The following is a 17,775-nucleotide window of genomic DNA, read 5'->3' on the forward strand; positions in this document are numbered from 1 at the left end:
CAGGGCAGATAGAGCTGGGTATCCTCTCCGGTTTGTTTTCTCTCATGTGGAAAGTTGTGCATTTACTCCCCTCACCCCAATGCAACATACTGTTATAGTAACGAATGAGTGTCACATTTAGGGATGCTGCTTGCATGTGTGTTCATGTTCCAGACGGTCACTGAACACAACACAGGTGAAACAGAGAGCATTTGTTTACCCTGTGTTATTCAGATGGTTGTGTTAGGTTAACACCTCTGCCGCTGTGAGTAGACTGATGCGTTATTGCCAAGGTGCTCTTATAGTAATGTCATTTTCATCTTGTACTTCTGTCTACCAGCAAAGAATGCTGTACTGGTAAAAATACATATATACCTGTAAAAGCACTGCCTGGGCTATACCTGCTGATGTTTGGATAACACAGTCGTCCATTAATATTCCTGTGCTGGTTGACATGGTGACACTGCAAGTCTGCAATGTGCATCTGGCGTCTGTCAGTGTACAAACAGTTCAGATGCTGTGAGCCAGAAATCATAGGAGAAGGAGGGGAGGGATAGGATCACCAGAACGGAACTAGAGGAATTTTTGGGAAAATCGCCCTTGTTCATGGCTGGAGCCTGTTTTTTAGCTTGGGTAATTTATGGTTTTTCCCAGAAGGCAGAAGTCTGAGCGCGCTGTGCATTGGCTCGCCCTTGCCCCTCAGTTCGGCCCGTTGCTCCGGCCTGCATCCTGCTGGGGCCTCGCCCTGTCCCCGCCGGGGCCTCGCCCTGTCCCCGCCGGGGCTGCGGCGCGTCCTCCGGGCCGCCAGGGGCGCGCGGGCCGGCGCCGCCGGGGAGCCGAGGTACCGGGCCGGGGGGCGGCGGGGCGGCCGGGGCCGCTGGGCGCCGGGCACGTGTGGCCGCAGCGCCCGCCCCGTGGGAGGGCCCCGGGCTGGCGCCGGCCCGGCTGAGCCGCTGTGTCGGGGTCCCCGCCGCGGTGCTGCAGTGCCCCCGCCTGCGTGCCCAGCTCGGTGCGGCGGCCGGCCCGTGGCGCTCAGCCGGCCCCCGGCTAGGCATGGGACGGGCTGGTGCGATCAGAAATCAGTATAAAAGCCGAGGCCTTCCCAGGTGTGCTTCAGTCCGCGGGGCGGCACACAGAGGGGGCCGGTTCGCCAGTCATGTGTTGCTTAGGGGTACCGCCTGCTTCTCAGGATGGGCACCAGCATCCCTGCCGCCTGGGGGGTGTTTCGTGTTACACGGTGCCTTAAGGAGTACCATGGTGGGAAGTGTTGTGAAGATGGAGGTAGAATGAATAGGTTATTGTTTAAGCAGCTCAAAATTTTTTTCATACCGATCTATAAAAAGGAAAATACTTCCTTATACTACTTACAGAGGATAAACAAGCCGTGGAGGAAAAAAAAAATGAACCTGGAAATAAGAAAGCTTCAAATTCGTTGCAGTCCTGGGGTGATTTAAGGGAATAAACGACATAATTTATTTTAAGATGGAGCTTGATAATTTTATGAAGTAGATAATATGCTAGTGAGTGAACAATATCAGGGTTTGGACTGTGACCCCGGAAGTTGCTTCTAGCTCTGCGTTAATTACTCATCACTCCATCTTGGATTGGGGCTGTTGTTCGTATGTTTTTTACCTCATGCTGCTTTTTCTTCACCCTAGGACATCCCGTGTCTCACACTGAATTACCAGCAAAGAAAGGATGGAGAACATCCTGGCTAGTTTGTGTGGGACCAGCCCTGAAGATCCAGTCCCTGTGTGGGTTCGTGGCAGTGTTGGCCATTGCTTTAACCAGCTGACATTAAATGTGATTCCTCATGTGGTCCTTGCAGTGGTCAGTGCCTGCTTCCTTGGCACTCCGAGGTACGACAACTGACTTGTTTGTATGATAACTGGCTTGATTATTATGCAGGACTGGAGGTGGGGTGGAGAGGCTGGAAATTGTATCTCCCTATCACGTGCTGAATATGTAATTAGGGAATGACACAATATTATAATGCTATTATATTTGTCAGCATCTATCTTAATTCAGTGTACAGAGAGGAATCCAGAAAGAATACAGGGGATTATGGGCATAAAATCACAGAAAGTAATGAAAAACTTTTTCAGTGAATGAGGATTGGGGAAACTGGGATTATTTTGGGGGAGGATATAAATCCAAGGTGGCATAGAAGACGTATGTAAGGCAATAAGAAGTTCAGAGAAATGCAGAATTGTTTTTCTGTTTACTCTCTTCTGAAATTTATAAACATGACAACATTCACTGATACTCAAAGGCCACAAAGAATCCAGTGATAATGAAATATTTTGATGGGCAATAGATGATAGACTTCAGAAGCACAGCATCACTGAAACTAACAGTGATAAAAATAATGTTTCTAGAAAAAATATCCCGCAGACAAGGAAATCAATTATTAGAGGTGTGACACAGAGAATTTCATCATCCAAAATTTGTGTTAAAGAGGTTAAATATACTTTTTTTTTGTGTGTGTGTGTGTTTATCTTCAAGGATTGGAGTCTAACTTCACCACAAAATATCATAGTTTGCAAACAAATTTCTGTAAAGAAATGCTTTTGTTTGGTAGCATCTAAATCTCTGGTATTGGCCGAAGAGTGGGCTATATTGACCTGATTTTGTTCAGCAATGCCTACAGTCAGAAAAAGTTACAGATCTAGGGAGGTGTACCCAGAGGGTTAAATAGGAGTGGATGTATAAACATGGGGAAGAGGAGAGGAAGAAAGGACACTACTGGCTGATAGGTAGTGGAATTTTAACTGCAATTTATCTCACTGCTCTTTCCTCCTCAAGGTCTAGCTCCGGTGTGCCTTGCAGGCCAAGCTGGGGGTGGAGAATCGCTACCTCCTTCATACTTGCTGGCTTGTTCCTTGCTGATACCATCCCAGCCACCATTTCCCAGCAGGAGCTGGGCCCTGTGTACCTGGAAGTGCTGGCCAATGGCACTGCTGCCCTGACATGGCTGGTGCATGGCTTCACTCTTCTCATGCTCTGCAGGTCCATTCACGGCTTTACCAGGGGCCCTGCAGCCCTGGCTCTCCTCACTCTCTTACCCCTACCTTCCTTCATCATCACACTGGTGTGGTACTGCCAGAGTGGGACAGCTTGGTCCCCTGCCCACCCCGGTCCCTCCTCCAGGTTCGCCATTCTCTGTCTGCAGCTGGCCTCTCTGCTTGCCTATGTGGTCAGCTACCTCTTCCCCACTGCTGGCAGGCAAGACTTCCTCTCCATCAATCGCTCCTGGCATCAAGACCAGCCCATCTCAGAGCCAGGGATCCTGGTGCCTGACCAGCAGAGAGTGGCAGAAGATGGTGAGAGCTGGCTCTCACGTTTCTTTTACACCTGGATGAACCCCCTCATGAAGCGTGGCTACCAGCAGAAGCTGAACCAGCCACAGGATGTCTATGAGCTTCCTCGCCAGCTCCAGGCTGCCAGGGTCTGTGACCGGTTCTACTCTTGCTGGCAGAAGAAGGCAGCTCTTCACCAAGCAGAGGAGGAGACGGTCTCTCTTACCAGCCCAATCATTGCTGGAGGTGATGGGAGCAGTGATGCTCCAGACAGCCCACACCATGCCCAGGAGGCTGTGCACCTCTTGTCTGTCCTTCATGCGGCCTTTGGGCTTCGTTTCTACACCCTTGGACTTCTCAAGCTGGCTGGCAGTCTGCTGGGTTTTTCAGGTCCTCTGCTTCTGAACTTGCTGGTGAACTTCATGGAGTCACGGCAGGAGCCCCTGAGCCACGGGGTGCTGTATGCCCTTGGGCTCTTTGCTGGCTCCTTCCTGGGCGCCCTCTTGCGGAACCAGTTCAGCTATGAGACGAACAAGATGGCGCTGATGGTGCGGGGCGCCATCATCTCCGCCATCTACCGCAAGGCTCTGCGTGTCAGCGGCACCAGCCTTGCCTGCTTCACTGTGGGGGAAATTGTCAATTTCATGAGCACGGACACCGATAGGCTGGTCAACTTCTGCCGCAGCTTCCACGAGTTGTGGAGCCTGCCTGTCCAGCTTGCCATTACCCTCTACCTCCTGTACCAGCAAGTGGGGATGGCCTTTCTGGGAGGCGTGGCGCTGGCACTGCTGCTTGTGCCCGTTAACAAGATCATAGCTAACCGTATCATGATGAACAACCAGAAGATGCTGAAACACAAGGACACTCGAGTCAAGGTGAGGGGCAGTGGTGTCTCTCTGAGTTTGTATTTTTGCCCTGTGTGTCCCAGAACATTGGTTTCTTGACCACTAGTCATGGTCCAAGGCAGATTAATCGAATCGCAGCTGTTGACAAAAATGCCAGAAGGGACGCGCACACACACTTTAGTCAAAAGTGTTTCAGGGTGATGTAGTTTCACCACCCATTAGATTGTGAACCTTTAATACTTGTCTTGTCCGCTGGACTAATCTAGGTTCCCTTGCAAGTTTCTTTTCTGTGTATAGTAGTTAAGGCAAGACTCCCAATGCTTCCTCTAGATATGCATCCATCCTATTGCTCCAGTGATGCCATCAATGCTAAAGTGGCTTGCAGTCTGGACAAAGGCAATGACCATGGATGTAATTTTATATGGCTCCAGGCATGGCACTCTCAGTCGTATTTCCACTGCTTTTTCCATATTTGCAGTGCCATCTCTCCTCACCACGTCAGACATTTGATTCCCACCTTTTAGCATTGTATCTCTAATTTGAGGGGACAGCAGTTTCACTCATGCTTTGGAAGCATGAAACATAGGTAAACTCCTTGTCAGAACTGTTGGAAGCTTCAAAAATACTAGTTTTCCCAAAAGAAGATGCATCTACCAGAGTTGTGTCTGAATATGCTGAACTTTCTCCAACTGTTGTAAGACTGGTTTGCTGAATAAAGTCTCTCTTGTTAGTTTTTTTTAATGTTGGGCAGAGACACAGTCAGCTTGCTCTACATATGCGGACCTGAAACCAGAAATGAGAGGACTGCATCCTGCAGGGACACCAGAGTTCTGGAAAGTAACCAGCCACGCTCTGGATACAGACTAGCAGTGTCAGAACAGGACCAGGCCTGAGAGTCAGGTGTTATCTCAAGGCACTGTCAGGTCAACACAAGTAAATAGTAACCAGGCTGTAGCTAGCAATTCCACACATCCCTTCACCTGTGTTGTTTATCGTTCACTTGGAAAGTGTGTAATATTTTACCTTTTCCTGAGTTGTACACAGTATGGGTGGCTGAAGAAGCTGGTGGGATGGATGAGCACAAAGTTTTCAGTAGCTGTCACCTAAGTTTATGTCTTTGTTAGTAATAAATGTTCCTGACATCTCTAGCCTGACCCTTAGCAGGAGACAACTGCACACCCAGGCACAGCCCAGGCTCCCTGGGCACTGTTTGCTTGATGTTCTTTTCCTAATTGCCTACAGCTAATGACAGAGTTCCTATGTGGCATTCGTGTGATCAAGTTTTATGCCTGGGAGAAGCACTTCAGCACCAGGATAAATGCCTGCCGGGCTAAAGAGCTGCAGAAGTTACGGGCCATCAGTTATCTGGATGCTTTGTGCGTGTACATGTGGGCAGCACTGCCTGTTGTTGTCTCCATTGTCATCTTCATCACCTATGTCCTGTTGGGTCACCAGCTCACTGCCACAAAGGTGAGTAGGTAGTAGGGAGAGCTCCAGTTTGTATTGGGGAGAACACAGTCTACAGTCCTGAGGCATCTTCTCTGGGAAATAAACCCAGCCCATGTCTCTCCACAGCTTTTCAGGCTCTCACTGGTGAAGCTGTTTGGAGATACAAGGGAGGTACTGGCTCCAGCTCATGGCTGTTTGCTTACCTATGCAGGTGTTCACAGCACTGGCCCTCGTTGGGATGCTTATTCTACCCCTCAACGGCTTCCCATGGGTGTTGAATGCGATCTTGGAGGCCAAAGTTTCCCTGGACCGAATCCAGAAATTCTTTGAACTCATGGACCAGGACCTGGAAGCTTATTATGCCCTAGGTAACGGTTAAGGAATCTGGCAGGCCTGAGGCTGTGAGCAGACATTCAGGGCAGAGAGCTGAGGTGCGAGGCCCAGGGGCAGTACTGGAGGGCAGCTGGTTGTCACCTTGTGATTCAAGATGTTCAGTAGGGTAGAGGCAGAGTGGATACACTTAACTTCTCTTAATTTCTGTGGAAAGCAGGAGACAAGGCTGTAACATTCCGCCATAAGCCACTGCTTGTCCCAACAGAGCCATTAGTGTCCCAGTAGAACAAGCAGCTCTGTCCTCTGACCAATGCTCTTCTGACACTGAAGCCCTCAACAAACTTGGCTCCACCTGGAAGAAAGGCTTGAGTGGCTGCCCCTCTCCTTAGCCATATTAGCTCCCTTTCCTTCTTTCATTGCCTTTGGCCAGCTCCCTGCTATTCTTTTACCTTCAGCAGTGATAAAACCAGGTTATATCCTAACACTGTCTCCCTGACAGGCGTGTGTGTCTGGTGTGAGCTGGAGACAGGAGGGTTGGAAGAAGGGATTTGTAAGTTTAAGGGCAAGTCAGCAGGCAAGAGTCTCATTCTGTGGTTGGGTCAGGGGCATCATGCTGTGCCTCATCCATGGTCTCTGCATTTGGGAACAAAGCTGATGGTATTTGGGATGGCAGGTGTCTTTAATTTTCTGGTCTTCTCATAGCAGCGCTTTGCTGTTCTGCTGTTCACTTGTAGATAACCCTTCAGACACTGCTACTGCCATGGAGATGAAATGTGCAGCCTTCTCGTGGGTGCCAGTTGAGGAGGAAGGCACCAGGGAGCCCTCATCCACAGGCACTCTGCAACTGCACATTGAGAACCTGTCAGTGAGAAAGGTGAGCAAGGACATGGGACGTAATACAGAAAAATGGCACTAGAGAAAAAATACTGGAAACTAGAAATAATGGAGCGAGGTGGCATGTTTTCCTTAGCTTAGGAGCTGTACATCAAAATCTTCTCTTGGTCAAGAGGCACAGGACACATATCTCAGAGCTGAAAGGTGCTAGAGAACATCCATGGCTTACAGATAAGAGATAAACTAGTTCTCTCTGCTTTCTACTATTGCTGCAGGAGGTGACTGGACAGGGAACAGAGCAGGCTCTAGAGATAACGCTCCTTGCAAATCTGTGTCCTGTCATATCAGGAGTCCGGTTTACCTGGCAACTGTACCCAACTGCGCTGCTGAATGTGTGAGATGGTCCTAGCAGCCAGCTTCCTTACAGGCTACGTGTGGCTCAAGAAATCTGGACAACCTATCCTGTATTAGCACATCAAGTTGCTTCTTTTCATTTCCCTTTGCAGGGAATGCTCCTGGGGGTTGTTGGGAAGGTTGGCTCTGGCAAAAGCTCTCTGCTTGCAGCCATCACTGGAGAGCTCATTAAGTAAGTAGCCTAAAGACTTTTCCCTGCCTAGTCCCTCCATGGCACAGCAGGTGGGCACTGTCTGGCGCTATTCCAACTTGTAGGTAATTTTGATCTGCCAGCAGTTTTTCGTTGTTGCCCTTTCTACCCACTTCTGTTGTGCTTGCAGACAAGGTGGACAAGTGTATATTTGTGACCTGGAGCAAGGATTTGGCCTGGCCACACAGGAGCCTTGGATACAGTTTACCACTGTCCGTGAAAACATCCTTTTTGGGCGGGAATATGATGCCAGGCTGTACGAGGAGGTGCTGGAGGCCTGTGCCCTCTCTGAGGACCTAAATGTGAGTGCCTAGACTGTAAACCTGCCTGGGGCTTCTTGGCAGGCTTTTACATCCATCCTGAGCCTCACTGGGATCAGTCTTTATTCTTTCAGGGTGTAGACTGGTTTTCCAGTGTCCCATCACACAGTGTTGCTCTGATTACCAAGCCCACACCATTCCTGGCATGCCCATACTTTAAGGTGTGAAGTCACTCTTGTAGCACTTTGGGTGGTTTCTTCTGCTGCTGAGCCAAAAGCTCTTCATTCTGGGGAAAGGAATTGTTCTTTCAGAGCTGATGACTGTTGGGTTTTTCAGGCAGAACCTATCAGCAGCTGGTGCTTTTTTAGGTGGGGGCAAGATTAGAAGCAACTCCTTTGGGATTTGGAAGGGCTATGTCAGTGCTCCTGACATATATTCTAAATTTGAGGTTTATGACTGTATTAGCCAGTAAACTTGGCTGTATATATGGTAGGAAGCTAGCTTCTCCCAGTTTATAAGCTGATGCCTGATTTTCTGAAGTGTCAAGCTTTTGCAGCTCCTGTTTGTTTTTGCTAGAGCTATGAATGCTCTGTAAAGGCAAGATTTTTATCTGAGATTTAGTAGAATACACCTATGCTACCAAACCAAGAAGAGACTTATTTCCAGGTACTGAAATTTGGTAGTTGTTACTGCTACACTGTTTGGAAGGACCCTGACATAATTTTGATGCAGGCACAGCTCTTGTTCTCACAGAAAATTGCTGTGTGCAATTACCTTTGTAAGACCAGAAGTTGCTCTCAATGGTAGTTCAGATGTGACCACCCTATTCTGGAGTGTAAGAGATTTTCCTTGCATAAAAAAAAGCTTGCTGGTTGTCTGGAGAACCAGTGTATAGACTGTTGCATTGTTTAATTGTTGGTAAGATATCAGCCTTAGAAATTACTGCCAGAGACTGGAGGGGGCCCCTGTGTCCTGGTTTTGGGTCCCCAGCAGTTTCCTGTCCCTTTCTAAATTATTTTCTTGAATATTTCAGATTTTACCAGCAGGTGACCAGACAGAGGTGGGTGAAAATGGTGTGACACTCAGTGGGGGACAGAAGGCTCGAATAGCCCTTGCCAGAGCCATTTACCAGGTAAATAACAAAGGAGTTACTGTGTGGCAGATCATGCCAAGTCAAATATGAAGATGCTGGAAGCACTCAGCTGTACAGTGAGCTCTGGCAGCATGTCTTTAAAGCACATGGTGCTAGCCTAAAGGTGCTGCCACATGGAGACACTTGGACTTTTCTCTACAGCGCTGCCTGCTCCAGCAGGACCAGCAACTGTGCCCTTTTTTTCTTTTGTCCCCCTCCCAGGAGAAAGAACTTTACCTCCTTGATGATCCCCTGGCTGCTGTTGATGCAGATGTAGCCAACCATATTATGCGGAAATGCATTTTCGGGGTTCTCAAACATAAGACCAGGGTCCTTTGCACTCACAGGACAGAGTTTTTGGAGAAGGCCGATGCCTTGTTGCTGATGGACAATGGCAGGATAGTTAAGACAGGTACATTGTCTTCTCAGGCATTCACTTGTGCCTGTGTCTTGGAATGGCTTGAGGGGATTAAGATTAACTAGTGGGGAACCAAGTGATAAAAGAGGACACTGAGAAGAGAGCACTGTATGTGGGCAAAGATGGGGTGGAAGAGTATGTGCGGATGTACAGATAAAGCAGGACAGCCCCAAATGTGGAGAGCTGATGAGGCAAAAGGATGTAACAGGTTGAAGCAGAGCCTTCAAGGGTACAGTTGCTGTATAACGTAGAGAATGTTATGAGAACAAAATTTCCGAGCAAGAGGCAGTGGGAAGGTAGAAAGTTGTCACCTGTTCCTCACAGATGCTGAAGAATTTGCATGTCTGTCTTCGTAGGCACACCAGCTGAAATCCTGCCGCTTGTTGAAGCCTTCCCCAAGTTCAAGGATACAGACAAGGGGCATAAGGATAAAGGTCTGTTCCTGATGAGCTTAAGGGTAGCTGGGGCAGCACAACTGACCTTCCAGGCAGAATCTGTACTTGATGGCTGCTGGCCTTAGAGCAGAACTCCCATCATCTTGTTCTGCTGTGGCAGTGTTGATATGTGGGTGGTGTACACACAGAAGGACAGGAGGCCCACAAATCATTGGCTATTGGTCTGGAGCAGTATTTGAACCTGTTGTTCTACTTGTAGTCCAGTTTTGGATGAAGAACTGCCAGGGTTGGTGCACCTGTCTTGAAAGAGGAGAGAGGAGGGGGAAAATACTGTCCCTCATAGTTTAGACTTGCTCTGTTCACAGTTAGGAACAGCTGCAGGAAGAAATTAACACCACACTGACCTTTGCTTTTGCATCCATTCCCACAGCCCCTAAAGAACAGGGACAGGAAGAGGCCATAAAGACCGAGGCAGAAGAACCAACCCAAACCAATACTCTCATCCACAAGGAGGAAGAGAAGAAAGAGGGGGCAGTGGCTTTTAAGGTGTACAAGGCCTATTGGATGGCAATGGGCAGCTGCTTGGCAATATCAATCCTCTTCTCACTGTTTCTGATGCAAGGTGAGGCAGTGACCCAGCAGCACATCTCTCTTGAGGCACTCCTCTCGTCTCATTCCCTGGTTGCATGGAGTCCAGAAGGAAAGATGCCAGGGTTTTAAACTCTCGCCCTGTTAGCAGGAAGACCACTTTTCCCCAAATTAAAGTAGGTCCAAGAGCTACTTTAGTAGGGAGGACACACATGTGGGAAATGTACCTGGCATCTCCCTGCTGCATTTGCATTACCGTACCTTGGTAGCAGTGCTCTGTCACTGCTGCAGCTCAAGGCTGTTCCCTTGCTCCTGCTCTACTGCTGAAGGGAGAAGACTATACTGGGCAGCAAGACTCTGAAAAAGTTGTCCAGCAGCTTCCCCTTCAGCTTGTCTGCTTCATATTTGCTGATTCGAAAGTAGAATTTCTCTTTACGTAGTCTGTCTTTCTCTGTAGCATCCAGAAATATCTCGGATTGGTGGCTGTCATACTGGATCTCCAGCATATCTCAGACAGCAAATACCTCCGTGATGGCCTGCTCAGCTTCTCTGCCTTCCCCAGAGCTGCTTTTCTTCTCCACCTCTGGGCTTGTGTAAGTAAATATGGTCCAGAGGTGCCAAAGGAAGCTGGAAATGTCCTTAAGTGCATTTCCTGTGAAGATCCTGGAGGGCAGGGACAGATAAACTGACCAGTTCACTTCAGGGGATGTGTGTGACTGCTTTGACAAAGAGAATCAAAATCCCTGACCTGATGATGTGCCCAGAGGCTTTTGTCTGGGGCTGATGGAAGACCCCTAGCTGCATAATAAATCAGAGTATTTGTCCCAGCATGCCAAAGGGGTGTAACAGGAGTATCAGGCTAAAGTATCCTGATTTCCCCTGGAGTATCCTCTTGGGTTCTCATGCCCCGTTGGTGAGTTTACTGTCAGGAAGGCGTTGGCAGATTCATAATCTTCCTCCTTTCTTCCAGTTCCCCCATTCAAGATCTGGACAAGACCCTAACCCCTCCCAATGGCTCAGTGGATGTGAATTTCTACCTGCTGGTTTATGGGAGCATTGCAGGGGCCAACTCCCTCTTCACCATTATCCGGGCATTCCTCTTTGCCTGTGGTGCACTCCGTGCTGCTGCTGTCATTCACAACCGACTGCTCCAAAGAGTTCTAAAGGTAATGGGCACAAAGTCCAGAGCAAGCTGAGGCTCCTGCAAGCTGACATTCTTCTCATGGCTGGGAGTAAGGGTGTGGGAGATAGATTAAGATTTTTGTTGGTATTGGCTGGTAGGACTGTATTCAGAAAGGGCTGCACCACAGCCAGCACAAGGGGCCAATGAGCTGGGGTTCCAAATGTGTCCTGTTCATTCCATGGAAGGATGATTTATGGCTCCCACCTGCATCTGTTCATTCATTAGGCTTAGACGTATTGCCAAAGTGAGGGCCAGTCAAAAGTAACTTTTACAGGATGGTGAGTTCATGTTTAGATGAGATTAGAAAGAGTCATTAAGCAAGATCTAGGGCTGATGCTGGCATGTGTCAGTTAACTTTCTTTATGTTTTTGGCTTCCTTGGGTCCTCAGGCTAGAGTTAGGATTAGGGGATTGGAAGTTTGGATTAGAGGCTAGATTTGCCTCACTACTGTTGTGCCATCATACTGCCTGAGTGCCTGCTTTCTTAGTAGCTGTCAGAAGGAATGCTTCCTTTTACCATGCAAACAACATGAGTTGTTTGGCTGCTAGTGGATGCTGGCTTTGGAGGCTGAGGTAAGGAAGTGGTTTGTGGTGGCCACCGCCTTGTGGCCTTATCTGCTCCCCTTGGTGCTGCTCTCCTGCACACTGTTCTGGGGTTGGATCTCACCACAGCTGACTGGCTCTTACTGTCTGGTTCCCTTATTGCCAGGCCACAGTCACCTTCTTCGACACCACACCAACAGGCCGGATCCTGAACCGCTTCTCCTCAGACCTGTACTGTGTGGATGACAGCCTGCCATTTATTCTCAACATCTTCCTAGCCAACCTGTATGGGCTCTTGGGCATGCTGGTGATAATGACCTATGGCCTCCCTTGGATTGGTCTGGTCCTGCTCCCTCTGGCTGTAATCTACTTCTTCGTTCAGCGCTATTACCGATTCTCATCCCGGGAGCTCAAGCGTCTCTACAGTGTCACCCTGTCTCCCATTTACACCCACTTCTCAGAGACCCTCTCAGGACTGAGCCCTGTCAGAGCCATGCGGGCAACAAAGAGGTGAGCAGAAAGCGCGAGCACCCAGAGAGACAGAGCTTGGGCTTTATAGGCCAAGGCCTTCCTTGTGTGGGGCTGGTTATAGGGTGTCTGGAATGCCCTTGGTCTGGGCCAGCAGGAGTGGAGTTTGAGTGGTGCAAACCTCTGTTGTGTGCCTGACAGGTTTGAGTTGGAGAATCAGCTGCGTCTGGAGCAGAACCAGCGCTGCCTCTTTGCCAGCAACACAGTGATGGAGTGGCTGGACATCCGCTTGCAGATGATTGGGGTTGCTGTGGTTTCTGCTATTGCAGGGATTGCCATCATCCAGCACCAGAAGCAGCTAGGAAATCCAGGTAGGCTGCCAGGGATTTGTCTATGTACACCTCTAGGCTGTGTCCAAGGAGTTCCTCCTCTCCCAGCCTAGAGCTACATGTTTTCCTCCACTGGGGTAAGATCCAGAGCTCCTGCCTCCTGTCCCTAGCAGGTCACCCACAGTGTAGTGCTTCAGCTCCTGTCTCTGGTGTGTCCCCAGACTCCAAAGTTCTGACTTTTCCTTTGTTTCTTTTTTGTCTGCCCACCAAGATGCCAGCTCCTTCCCTGCCAGTGACATTCTTGCCTATGCTTTTGTCCTCACAGGACTTGTGGGCCTGGCACTCTCATACGCCCTGTCTGTCACAAACCTGCTCTCAGGCCTCATTTCCAGTTTCACTCACACAGAAATCATGATGGTGAGTGTGGAGCGGACAGAAGAGTACACCACAGATGTCCCCATGGAGCCCCAGGATAAATTGGTCCAGGTAAAAGCTCAAATGTGTTCTCTGGTACTGGCCCATCCTCTATCTCTTTGCCCTGCGCTTGCCCCCTGGGGAGATCACAGGCTTCCTGGGAATGGGTGGAGGGCCCTCACCACAGAAAGCACCTTGATCACTCCTCTTTTACCAGTATATCTCCTGGGGAGGATGAGTCTCTGGCAGGAACTGGTGAAGGCTGGAGTGATGGGAAGGAGTAGGGAAGCAGAATGGGTGGTAGATACAAGTTCTGTGGTGGAAGAACAAGCTTAGGAATGGGCTGGAGGTGGGACTGGGCTGTGTGTTGGTTCTGCTCAGAAGCCAAGCAACCATCTAAAGGAAGGGATGGGGCTTGGACTGTGGGGAGGTGATGCTGAAGATGACAATCAATCATTATCATACCCTTTCTCACCTGTGTGTCCCTCTAAGGTTTCTGCTGACTGGCCAAGTGAGGGGCTTGTGGAGTTCCAGCAAGTGGTCCTGGCATACAGAGCAGGCTTGCCTAATGCACTTGATGGCGTGAGCTTCACTGTTTACCCTGGAGAGAAGCTGGGGATTGTGGGTCGCACAGGATCTGGGAAATCCACCCTTTTCTTGGCCCTATTCCGTATGGTGGAGATGAAATCAGGCCAGATTCTCCTGGATGGTGTTGACAGCCAGCTGGTGGGCTTGGAGGAGCTGAGGTATGGCTGAGCAGAGTGAAGGGTAGCTGATGGTGGCTGAAAGCTGTCAGTGGCTGGATGCCAAAGTAAAGAGTGAGGAGCAAAGGACTCACTGTCGTAGCATCCTCTTTTCTGATTGTGGCAGCTTTTTATGAGTGTCTCTTGTTTCTCAGCAGTTGTGCTAAGGAAACCAGGCTGAATATGTGACCCATGTCTCTGTGCCTCTAAGATTTGTAGCAAACTAAGACACCCCATGAAAAAAGAAATAGCAGATCTTGGCTTTCCTGCAGAACCCATCCCACGAGCCCTCAGCTTTTGTTTGCTTGCAGATCTAGGCTGGCCATCATCCCGCAGGATCCATTTTTGTTCAGTGGCTCAATCAGAGAAAACCTGGACCCCCAGGGCAAACGGAAGGATGCTGAGCTCCGTGAGGTGCTGGAGCAGTGCCACCTGTGGGAGGCTGTTACTCAGATGGGTGAGTTGGAAACCAGTGAGAAGCAGCTGATGACTGAGGGTTCTGTGAGAGAAGGCCTTGGCTCAGACAGGGAGCTGAAGTGGATGCAGTAGGGAATGGATTAGGCAAGCTCACGCTAGAACCAGTGTGGGAACAGGTCAGTGGGACCCAGTGGCATTCCCTGACATTTAGAGGCAAATGGACTGGCAGGTGATGGGTTGGGTGGCAGAATTTTGCTGGTGAGACCAGGCCTCAGTGGGTGTTACAGGAGCAGCTGAGAGATAAGCCAGGCCTTAGTTCTCAGGGAACTGTGCCAGATGTTGCTTGTGTCTAAGAATAAAGGCTCCAGGTCCTAAGGCCTGGGTCTGAGCAGAATTGGGATTTTGTGTGCTACTGGGAAAACCTTGGACTGCTGGAGCTGTTTGGGGCCCTGTGCCGATGATGCAGGTGGCTGCTGATCTTGATCCCTGCAGGTGGACTGGACAGCGAGCTGGGAGAGAGGGGAAAGAGTCTGTCTGTGGGACAGAGGCAGCTGGTGTGTCTGGCCAGAGCCCTCCTGACGCAGGCTAAGGTGAGTGCGCTGCCTCCACTGGAGCAAGGGGGAGGGTGAGCTGCCCCTGGCTGTCTGGGGACAGCAGAGAGTGCTGCAGAATTGGAGGTGTAATGGGAACAGATATCCTGTGCTGACTTCTCAGGCTGACTCCAGGGAGGCAGTGGAGTCCCTGCTGTGGTGCTTAGAAGTTCCCCTCACTGTCTGTCCCTGGCAGGTGCTGTGCATCGATGAGGCCACAGCCAGTGTGGATCAGAAGACAGACCAGCTGCTGCAGCAGACCATCCGCCAGCGCTTTGCTGACAAAACTGTTCTGACGATTGCTCACAGGTATGCAAGAACCTCTGTGCCTAAAGTCATCCTACAATTCACAGGGAGAGGTGGCTGCATATGCCATGCCTGGGCCTCAGGCTGAGCACAGAGGTCTCTGTGATAAGGTTTTTCAAGTGCCAAAGCTGGACTTTGCCTTTTGCCTTTTCTGCTGGGTGCTGGGAACAGCTGGATGTGAAAAGGGGAAAACGTTGTACCCAGAAGCTGGTGTCAGCAAAGGGCAAAATGCCGCATCAAATCACAGATTTCTCTTCCTGGGAACTGCCTGCTGGGATCGGTAGGGCAGGTAATCGTTCCTTGTGGTTCTGCCAAAGTAGGGCAAAGAGTAATGGAAAACTATCCTATGGAAAATGGCAATGTGAAGACCGTGGAGGAGCAGGTGTCCCTGGCTCAGTAGAGGGCAGTGCAGGACAGCTGGCAGCAAAGGGCTGCAGCCAGCTCCTGGATAGCTCTGTTTTCCAAATTCCTGAGTTTTAGTCCCAGCCTGTACCTTATGCCAGCAAGATAGACACTGCCCAGGCAGGACAGGACAACAGTGATTGCCCCACATCTGAGAGATCAAGAGTAGAATCAGTGGATGGTTGTAGCCAAAGGGAGGAGGGCAAAACATGAATACTGCAGAGAAGGGATGGATCAGCATGAGGTGGTGTGCTCTGCTCTTACTCTTGCCAAGTGGAGGAGCATTTGGAGGAGGATTATGCAATTGTATGGAGGGTGTTTTCAAAGCACAGAGGTTACCACAAAAATAAAAATCAAATAAGCAGGTGGCAGGGGCTGGTGTCCTGCTGCACAGGAGTGGGAGTGATGGATGACAGGCAGGGTGGGCTGGGCCTGGCAAGTGAATCAAGTGGGTCTTGTTAAATACATCATGTAGGAGGGAGGCAGGAGGGGTGTGAAGGGAATGTGGCTCCTACACTAGGGATGTTAGGCATAAATAGAGAAGTGCACTGTGGGCTGAGGAGTGTATTTGGATTGGGTGTGGGGAGACCACCTTTGATGGGGGAGTAATTAAAGAGGAGAAACAGCAAAGGAAGGAGTGGCAGAAAACAAAGCAGCAAGGCTGAGTTGAAGATGGCCCCAGCCCCTCTTCCACTAGGATGAAGAGCAATGGGGGAGAGCAGTAAGGAGAGGTGTTGACAGAGTTGTGTTGTATCCATGGTTTTTCCGTGCCATTCAGCTTGGGGTGAAATTCAGGATGGAAGTGACTCTGTACTTGTCTCTTGCCCCTCCAAGTCATTTCCAGTGCTGCAGCCTGCACCCTCTTGGAGATGAATGTGTAACCAGAGTGTTGAACTCCATAATGCCTTTTACCTGCTCAAATCCTGTGCAGTGTCTTCCTTGTGACTTGCAGCTTTGTAGGGCTGTAGTTTCACACTGAACGGTGCATGACTGCAAAAACCTTCCTGCTGTCCTGTCTTCCCTATCCAGAGCCAGAGGTTGCTGCTCTGCTGGCAGTCTGGGCAGACCTGGGCAATGTGCAGTGGGTCGTGTGGTTGGCTGTCTGGCAGCTACAAAGCCAGTGGTGGTGGTAGCATAGGTGCCAGACTGCAGGGGAATAACAGCTGATGCACAATTTCTGCTGCCCTTGGGAGGTGGCAGGTGAGGAAATGCTGGGGCAAATAAAGCAACTCACTAACCCCTGCGGGGATGGAGACATTTTGTGCAACCCCAGAATCAGGCATGCCCTGAGCTTCCCTCCCACAGAACTTCCCTCTGCACTCCTGGTGCCCTGCCATGCCCAGCAACTGGAATGCATCACTGGAAGGCATCACCTAAGCAGTGCTCCATTTCAGCAGTGAGCAGAGGCTCTCTGGGGAGCCACACTGCACTGTGACCTTGAGTGCAGAGGGAGATCCTCCACAGCTCCTCATGCTGGCCATGTCTTGGGCCACCCTGTACAGCAGGGGAAGCGCATCCAGAGCTTCTCCTCAGATCCACCAATGGGTGTCCTGGCATTTGTTGTCCACAGGCTGAACACCATCCTGGACTCGGACCGCGTGCTGGTCATGCAAGCTGGGAGAGTGGCAGAGCTGGATTCACCCGCCCGCCTCAGCCAGAAAGATGGCTCCTTGTTCCAGCACCTCCTGCACAGCAGGCAGCAGTGACCTCCCTCCTGGGCTCAGCCCAGGCAGCCCTTCCAGCTGGGTGCTGGGCTTTCCCCTCACCTCAGACACCAGCCCTGTCCCTGCAGGGCCAGGAGCTGCTGAGGTGAGGGAGGGGCTTACTCCTGCCTGTAGGCAGCAATTGTGTGTCCTCAGGGTCGGAAGTGTGGCACTGTGGCCTTTCCTTTAACAACGGGGAAGATGCGACCTGACCTGCTGTTTAGAGTTATGCAAGCCTGGTTGGTGGGATCCTGCTCCCGTCCAAGGCTTCCCTTTGAGATTACAGAGGGATTTTCTACTCACTGAAGAATCAGTAGCTCCTAGTTTGAGACTTAGTCTCACATATGCAATGTAAAATAAAGTGGAAATGTCCTTGTGAAGCTGTTAATTCAGTTCCTTGCCCCTTTTCCTCACCAGACACCTATTTATTTATGAGATACAAGAGTGGTGCCCTCTCTGCACAAAGAGAGCCCTACCTACTCTGTTTTCCCAGAAGGCTTTTCTAAGCCCAGAAGGTTGCACCCAGGGACCTTACTGCTTTT

The 17,775-nt window shown here is 50.1% G+C and overlaps 1 protein-coding gene across 2 annotated transcripts; it reads left to right on the forward strand.

Annotated features, from left to right (window-relative positions):
• The first annotated feature begins 1,655 nt into the window (after positions 1–1,655).
• Positions 1,656–17,609, forward strand: ABCC10 (ATP binding cassette subfamily C member 10). Of its 2 annotated transcripts, XM_066178614.1 has the most exons (21): positions 1,656–1,838; positions 2,785–4,153; positions 5,366–5,593; positions 5,784–5,940; positions 6,640–6,779; positions 7,246–7,325; positions 7,474–7,645; positions 8,637–8,735; positions 8,958–9,147; positions 9,510–9,587; positions 9,979–10,170; positions 10,594–10,729; positions 11,107–11,302; positions 12,028–12,371; positions 12,531–12,700; positions 12,984–13,144; positions 13,565–13,818; positions 14,127–14,272; positions 14,725–14,822; positions 15,019–15,131; positions 17,101–17,609. In XM_066178614.1, the coding sequence occupies exons 1-21, from the start codon at positions 1,678–1,680 to the stop codon at positions 17,234–17,236; spliced, it is 4,620 nt and encodes a 1,539-aa protein (XP_066034711.1). In that variant the 5' UTR covers positions 1,656–1,677; the 3' UTR covers positions 17,237–17,609. The 2 variants fall into 2 exon arrangements, with proteins under 2 accessions (XP_066034711.1, XP_066034710.1); XM_066178613.1 differs by lacking the exon at positions 1,656–1,838 and having other exon boundaries at positions 2,908–4,153.
• Positions 17,610–17,775: the final 166 nt, after the last annotated feature.

The sequence above is a fragment of the Chamaea fasciata genome, unplaced genomic scaffold, assembly GCF_029207755.1.
Source record: "Chamaea fasciata isolate MVZ Bird 193981 ecotype frontalis unplaced genomic scaffold, bChaFas1.0.hap1 SCAF_3, whole genome shotgun sequence".
Classification (NCBI taxonomy): domain Eukaryota; kingdom Metazoa; phylum Chordata; class Aves; order Passeriformes; family Sylviidae; genus Chamaea; species Chamaea fasciata.

What these genes read in the sequence shown, in the direction of transcription:
- ABCC10 (XM_066178614.1), top strand. Translation starts at nt 1,678, where the DNA reads ATGGAGAACATCCTGGCTAGTTTGTGTGGGACCAGCCCTGAAGATCCA. An exon ending in CAAGGGGCATAAGGATAAAG is followed by an intron (nt 9,588 to 9,978) that starts GTCTGTTCCTGA and finishes CCATTCCCACAG; the next exon opens with CCCCTAAAGAACAGGGACAG. An exon ending in GTTCTGACGATTGCTCACAG is followed by an intron (nt 15,132 to 17,100) that starts GTATGCAAGAAC and finishes TGTTGTCCACAG; the next exon opens with GCTGAACACCATCCTGGACT.